The following is a 6,684-nucleotide window of genomic DNA, read 5'->3' as shown; positions in this document are numbered from 1 at the left end:
AAAGCTTTGTGTTCAGATCATATCTTTTCAACCTGTTTTTGTAACCACGGAAAATGCACAATTTTCCAGCGATAACGGTCCAACTTTACATGGAAGGATACTATTTAGAGCTCTCCATAAACAATTCAACTTCCTTATGTAGAAGTGGATGGCAAGCTAATAACCGCTTTTTAAGTTGGTGTTGGGTTTTATCACAATGATCCTTGGTATGGAATGAGCATTTCTGTAGATTCGCCATCATGTTTAGTTGTTGGCAGAAATAGTTCCTCAACTGAATGAAAATTCACATCATCCCAAAATTATGAAATGGGCACCCCCGAGGTGGAGAATATTATGTAAATTATATCATACTTTCATTGATTAACAACTACCCCCTAATCAATCTAATTCCTAATCAATGAATCAAGGAAGTCGTGAATGTGTATGGGATCGACGCCCTAATTAATCTAATTCCTTATTTATTGGTATTGGTTACGGATTGTAACGCAAGGGGAAGTTGTTAATGAATGCAATGATAGTCAAGATTTGAAATCATTTCAATACCTATTATTTATTTTTTTTATTTTTATTTTTATAGCATTTCAGTACCCGTTTCAAGTAGCAGTAGTCTAGCTAAAGACCGCCAATATATTTTGAAAACATATAATTCGATGTGTGTTTGGACCTTTGTTCATTTATCTAACAAGTGAAGACTGAGTGCCACTACACCAAATTGTCATTGTTTTTTTCTCTTTTATTTTCAAGTTATTCTCCATGTTTGCTTTTTGATCAAGTCATCATGACTCCGCTGCTTTTTGATCACGCCATCATGACTGCATGCTGCTCTGTACCATCAAAGAACTTTCTTTTTCCTCTTTAAAGGAAACAAATTGTACTATGGAAGAATTCTTAATCAACCAGAGTGTGCATATACGTACACTTACATAAATGGTTGAACTTACACTTAGGGAGGTTATTATAAAGGAAACATAAAGGGTAGAAAGCAGGGATGGAGCTTTAGTTTGGCAAACCTAGGCTATAACCCAGGTGGCTTCTTTTTTCCAGCCAAAATAAATAAATCCTAGCTCACCCAATTTAAATAACCTAATCTCATCTAGTTCTCCTAGTCAATAAAAAGGAGGAATTTACCTAACCTCATCTAGTTCTCCTAGTCAACAAAAAGAAGGAGGAATTTAAATAACCTAACCTCATCTAGAGGAGAGAGGGGGGGAGGGGGGGAGGGGGGGGAGGGGGGCGATGGGGTAGCTCACCCAATTTAAGTAACCTAACCTTATCTAGTTCTCCTAGTCAATAAAAAGGAGAGGAGAGGGCCTGGGCTATAGCCCAGGTGGCTTCTTTTTTCCAGCCAAAAGAATAAAATCCTAGCTCACCCAATTTAAATAACTTAACCTCATCTAGTTGGGGTGGGGGGTACTCACACAAAGCACAGAAAAAGAAAAAAAGAGAAAAAATAAAATAACTCACGCATAGCACGTAGGGAAAATAAAAAAATAAAAAAACAGGAAGGCCCACCCTACCCTCGCATGTAGAGAAAAAAAAACGCTCTTGTTGCTGATGCGTCACCTTCAAGACTTAATTCAAGTGAACCAAGTTCCTATATTCGTCATGTAAGCTTCTCTTAATTTCTTGATGCTTTAATTTGAGGATTTTTTTGGAGTTTATGAAGTATCAATTAGAATTTGCAATTGGGGCATCAATTTCAGTTTATGAGTTATGAATTATCAAATAGGATTTGTAATTGATTTTATTGTTCTTGCTATATATATATATATATTTTTTTTGTTATCAATGAAATCACATGGCATTGCTGAGTTTTCTATCTACTTAGTACATAAATTTAGCCCACCCTACTTTAAAATCCTGAGTCCGTCCCTGGTAGAAGGGTCAATTCCAACACTCATTTACCTAGTATTAGTAACCAGCCCAAAACTAAGCATTTTGTCCTCCAAACATTATATATACACTCATATTCAACTGCCTAAAATTCGCTCCAAATCCTCTTCATATCCGACGAAGCCCCATAATTCCCTGCTCAACCAGTCATCCTCCATCTCTTGCCAGCGCACTTTGAAAACGAGTGAAAGCATCCCAATATGGTAAACAGCCTCTGAATTTGGTATAAGTAATTTGGAAGGGACACATAACCAGAACAAAACCTTCTCTTGTCTATATACTCTTCTTCTTCATCTCTTTTTTTTGTTAGTTTTTTTCTTCCTTCAACGCTAGCTCAAGCATACATTTGCCTTTGGGGTATTTTTCTTACTTTCTTTTGATAAAAATGTAGGCCGCGGTGAGAGCTATCTCTGCAACCAAAGATGTTACTTTCAGTTCTCAAAGGGAGGAAGAGGAGTTAGTTAAGAATGATGACATGAAAAACAAGGCTGCACTTGGTGATGATCAACCAAGCCTAAGCCAGCTTCCCGAAGGTGATGATCATAATGCGGAGGAGGGTGACCTAGATGAAGAGGATGATGAGGTTGCCGCATTGAAATCTGAAAAGGAATTGGTCCTTGGCCCTCAGTTTTCTCCCAAGGAGCAGCTTGAGAAAGATAAAGTATGTGTCCACTTTTCTTCTGTTTTTTTTTTCTTTTTTTAAGTCTTTCATTAATGTTGTCCAATTCATCACATTCACATATATAATAATTCTTCTAAGGATGATGAGAGTTTGAGGAAACGGAAGGAACAACTTCTTGGGAGTGTTGATCTCTCTACTGCTGGAGGTATTTAATTTTCTCCGCTCTTTTTTTTCTCAATTGGGTTTACATTAATTATTGTTTGGAATTCCTAAATAACAGAGAGCAAAGAACCAGAAGTGAAGGTCTTAAGCCTCACAATCATGTGCCGGGGCCGGCCGGATCTTGTCTTCCCAATTCCATTCACAGAAAAATCCAAGAGCAGCCTCTTCACACTCAAAGACGGATGCCATTACCACATCAGGTTTACATTTACTGTCTCCAAAAACATAGTCTCAGGCCTCAAGTACACCAATACAGTGTGGAAGACTGGTGTCAGAGGTAAATAAATAAATTTACATTCATAATTAAAATCAAATTTGTATAATATAATCACAAAAATTACTGAGATTAATTGTTCAAAAAATTTTGACAGTGGACAACTCAAAAAGAATACTTGGAACTTTTAGCCCTAGGCAAGATCCTTATACATATGAGACTGAAGAAGAAACTGTCCCTTCAAGCACGTTTGTCAGGGGCAGGTATTGTGTGAGAACAAAAGTAAGGCTTAATTCAACCAATTTGACAGTTTTTTTTCTATTACCAAAGGCTTTTCAATTTTCATTAACATTGGTTCTTATTTTTTGTTTAATTTTCTTGTTTCAGTTTGTGGATGATGATGGAAAATGCTACTTGGACATGAGTTACTACACTGAAATCCAGAAGAACTGGCCAAAATCCTCTTGAAACTTTCCATCTGTTATGAGCATTGGCTTGGTCATCAAAATCAAATGGTCATGTTTAATTAGTGTATCTCTCCATTTGTACTTTCTTGTCAGCTTTGGGTTTGCTACTAAATGCTTCAAATGAGCACTTTCAGTGAATAATGTTTGTGTCTTGTAATCATACTTGGCACAATAATGCAATCCATATTTGTATTCAATGAGAAAGCACTGCCATATGACAAGGCATGTATACGCTTTTCAACCTGATTTTTGTAACCACGGAAACTGCACAATTTTCATGCGATAAAGGTCCAACTTACATGGAAGGATACTATTTAGAGCTCTCCATAAACAATTCAACTTTCTTATGTAGAAGTGGATGGCAAGCTAATAACCTCTTTTTAAGTTGGTGTTGGGTTTTATCACAATGATCCTTGGAATGGAATGAGCATTTCTGTAGATTGGCAATCATGTTTAGTTGTTGGCAGATATAGTTCCTCAACTGAATGAAAATTCACATCATCCCAAAATTATGAAATGGGCACCCCCGGATTAGAGGTGAAGAATATTATGTAAATTATATCATACTTTCATTGATTAACAACTACCCCTAATCAATCTAATTCCTAATCAATGAATCAAGGAAGTCGTGAATGTGTATGGGATCGACTACCCCTTAATTAATCTAATTCCTTATTTATTGGTATTGGTTACAGATTGTAACGCAAGGGGAAGTTGTTAGTGAATGCAATGAGAGTCAAGATTTGAAATCATTTCAATACCCAATTTTTATTTTTTATTATATTTTTAAAGCATTTCAGTACCCATTTCAAGTAGCGAGTCTGGCTAAAGACCGCCAATACATCATGAAAACATATAATTCGATGTGTGTTTTGACCTTTATTCTTTTATCTAACAAGTGAAGACTGAGTGTCACTAGACCAAATTGTAATTGTATTTTTCTCTTTTATTTTCAAGTTATTCTCTCCATGTTTGCTTTTTGATCAAGTCATCATGACTCCATGCTGCTTTTTGATCATGCCATCATGACTGCATGCTGCTCTGTACCGTCAAAGAACTTTCTTTTTCCTTTTTAAGGGAAACAAATTGTACTACGGAAGAATTCTTAATCAACCAGAGTGTGCGTATACGTACACTTACATAAATGGTTGAACTTACACTCAGGGAGGTTATTATAAACGAAAACATAAGGGGTAGAAAGGTCAATTCCAACACTCACTTACCTAGTATTTATAACCAGCCCAAAACTAAGCATTTTGTCCTCCAAACATTATATATACACTCATATTCAACTGCCTAAAATTCGCTCCAAATCCTCTTCATATCCGACGAAGCCCCATAATTCCCTGCTCAACCAGTCATCCTCCATCTCTTGCCAGCGCACTTTGAAAACGAGTGAAAGCATCCCAATATGGTTAACAGCCTCTGAATTTGGTACAAGTAATTTGGAAGGGACACATAACCAGACCAAAACCTTGTCTTTTCTATATACTCTTCTTCTTCATCTCTTTTTTTTTTGTTAGTTTTTTTTTCTTCAACGCTAGCTCAAGCATAAACATTTGTCTTTGGGGTATTTTTCTTACTTTCTTTTGATAAAAATGTCGGCCGCGGTGGGAGCTATCTCTGCAACCAAAGATGTTACTTTCAGTTCTCAAAGGGAGGAAGAGGAGTTAGTTAAGAATGATGACATGAAAAACAAGGCTGCACTTGGTGATGATCAACCAAGCCTAAGCCAGCTTCCCGAAGGTGATGATCATAATGCGGAGGAGGGTGACCTAGACGAAGAGGATGATGAGGTTGCTGCATTGAAATCTGAAAAGGAATTGGTCCTTGGCCCTCAGTTTTCTCTCAAGGAGCAGCTTGAGAAAGATAAAGTATGTGTCCACTTTTCTTCTGTTTTTTTTTTTCTTTCTTTTTTGAAGTCTTTCATTAATGTTGTCCAATTCATCACATTCACATATATAATAATTCTTCTAAGGATGATGAGAGTTTGAGGAAATGGAAGGAACAACTTCTTGGGAGTGTTGATCTCTCTACTGCTGGAGGTATTTAATTTTCTCTTCTCTTTTTTTTCTCAATTGGGTTTACATTAATTATTGTTTGAAATTCCTAAATTTCAGAGAGCAAAGAACCAGAAGTGAAGGTCTTAAGCCTCACAATCATGTGCCGGGGCCGGCCGGATCTTGTCCTCCCAATTCCATTCACAAACAAACCCAAGAGCAGCCTCTTCACACTCAAAGACGGATGCCATTACCGCATCAGGTTTACATTTACTGTCTCCAAAAACATAGTCTCAGGCCTCAAGTACACCAATACAGTGTGGAAGACTGGTGTCAGAGGTAAATAAATAAATTTACATTCATAATTAAAATCAAAATTGTATAATATAATCACAAAAATTACTGAGATTAATTGTTCAAAATTTTTTGACAGTGGACAACTCAAAAAGAATGCTTGGAACTTTCAGCCCTAAGCAAGATCCTTATACATATGAGACTGAAGAAGAAACTGTCCCTTCAAGCATGTTTGCCAGGGGCTGGTACTGTGTGAGAACAAAAGTAAGGCTTAATTCATCAACATTGGTTTTTTTTATATAATTTTTTTATAATTTTCTTAATTTTCTTGTTTCAGTTTGTGGATGATGATGGAAAATGCTACTTGGACATGAGTTACTACTTTGAAATCCAGAAGAACTGGCCAAAATCCTCCTGAAACTTTCCATCTGTTATGAGCATTGGCTTGGTCATCAAAATCAAATGGTCATGTTTAATTAGTGTATCTCTCCATTTGTACTTTCTTGTCAGCTTTGGGTTTGGTACTAAATGCTTCAAATGAGCACTTTCAGTGAATAATGTTTGTATCTTGTAATCATACTTGGCACAATGCAATCCATATTTTTATTCAATGAGAAAGCACTGCCATATTTCAAGGCATGAATATGCTTATGCTTTTCTTTTTTTCTTTTTTTTTTTATCATTAATTTCTTCTCCTTTTTCATTTTTATAATTGTATAGCCGAAAAAAGCAAACTTCCTTTAATTTCTTCTCTAACTTTCTGATTTTCCTTTATTTGTTTGATATTATAATTAAGTTCTGGTAGTGAGCATGATTCCCCACCAAAGATGCCTCTCAAAATCTAATTGATAACTTAATTCCTGAAGGGATGAGAATGACATTAAAGTAGTGAACCCCATGTGATTATAAATAGATCTAACCTCTAACTAACTACTACTTCTGCTTTCACAAAGCAAGCTGCGCTCAAAAGCT

The 6,684-nt window shown here is 36.2% G+C and overlaps 2 protein-coding genes across 2 annotated transcripts; both read left to right on the top strand.

Moving 5' to 3' along the window:
• The first annotated feature begins 1,918 nt into the window (after nt 1–1,918).
• LOC110749137 (rho GDP-dissociation inhibitor 1-like) lies at nt 1,919–3,615 on the top strand. Its single transcript, XM_021949162.2, has 6 exons — nt 1,919–2,096; nt 2,285–2,554; nt 2,654–2,720; nt 2,796–3,014; nt 3,109–3,233; nt 3,339–3,615. Exons 1-6 carry the CDS (start codon nt 2,094–2,096, stop codon nt 3,417–3,419), a joined length of 765 nt encoding a protein of 254 aa, XP_021804854.2. The 5' UTR covers nt 1,919–2,093; the 3' UTR covers nt 3,420–3,615.
• Nucleotides 3,616–4,595: 980 nt separating this feature from the next.
• On the top strand, nt 4,596–6,361 carry LOC110747078 (rho GDP-dissociation inhibitor 1-like). The gene is made up of 5 exons (XM_021947313.2): nt 4,596–5,292; nt 5,397–5,463; nt 5,539–5,757; nt 5,852–5,976; nt 6,050–6,361. The coding sequence occupies exons 1-5, from the start codon at nt 5,017–5,019 to the stop codon at nt 6,128–6,130; spliced, it is 768 nt and encodes a 255-aa protein (XP_021803005.1). The 5' UTR covers nt 4,596–5,016; the 3' UTR covers nt 6,131–6,361.
• The last annotated feature ends 323 nt before the right edge of the window (nt 6,362–6,684 follow it).

The sequence above is a fragment of the Prunus avium genome, chromosome 1 (assembly GCF_965620075.1).
Source record: "Prunus avium chromosome 1, drPruAviu1.hap1.1, whole genome shotgun sequence".
In the NCBI taxonomy this organism is placed as follows: domain Eukaryota; kingdom Viridiplantae; phylum Streptophyta; class Magnoliopsida; order Rosales; family Rosaceae; genus Prunus; species Prunus avium.
This window is presented reverse-complemented; position numbering and strand designations above follow the sequence as displayed.

What these genes read in the sequence shown, in the direction of transcription:
- LOC110747078 (XM_021947313.2), top strand. Translation starts at nt 5,017, where the DNA reads ATGTCGGCCGCGGTGGGAGCTATCTCTGCAACCAAAGATGTTACTTTC. An exon ending in TGATCTCTCTACTGCTGGAG is followed by an intron (nt 5,464 to 5,538) that starts GTATTTAATTTT and finishes CCTAAATTTCAG; the next exon opens with AGAGCAAAGAACCAGAAGTG. An exon ending in GTGGAAGACTGGTGTCAGAG is followed by an intron (nt 5,758 to 5,851) that starts GTAAATAAATAA and finishes ATTTTTTGACAG; the next exon opens with TGGACAACTCAAAAAGAATG.
- LOC110749137 (XM_021949162.2), top strand. An exon ending in TGATCTCTCTACTGCTGGAG is followed by an intron (nt 2,721 to 2,795) that starts GTATTTAATTTT and finishes CCTAAATAACAG; the next exon opens with AGAGCAAAGAACCAGAAGTG. An exon ending in GGTATTGTGTGAGAACAAAA is followed by an intron (nt 3,234 to 3,338) that starts GTAAGGCTTAAT and finishes TTCTTGTTTCAG; the next exon opens with TTTGTGGATGATGATGGAAA.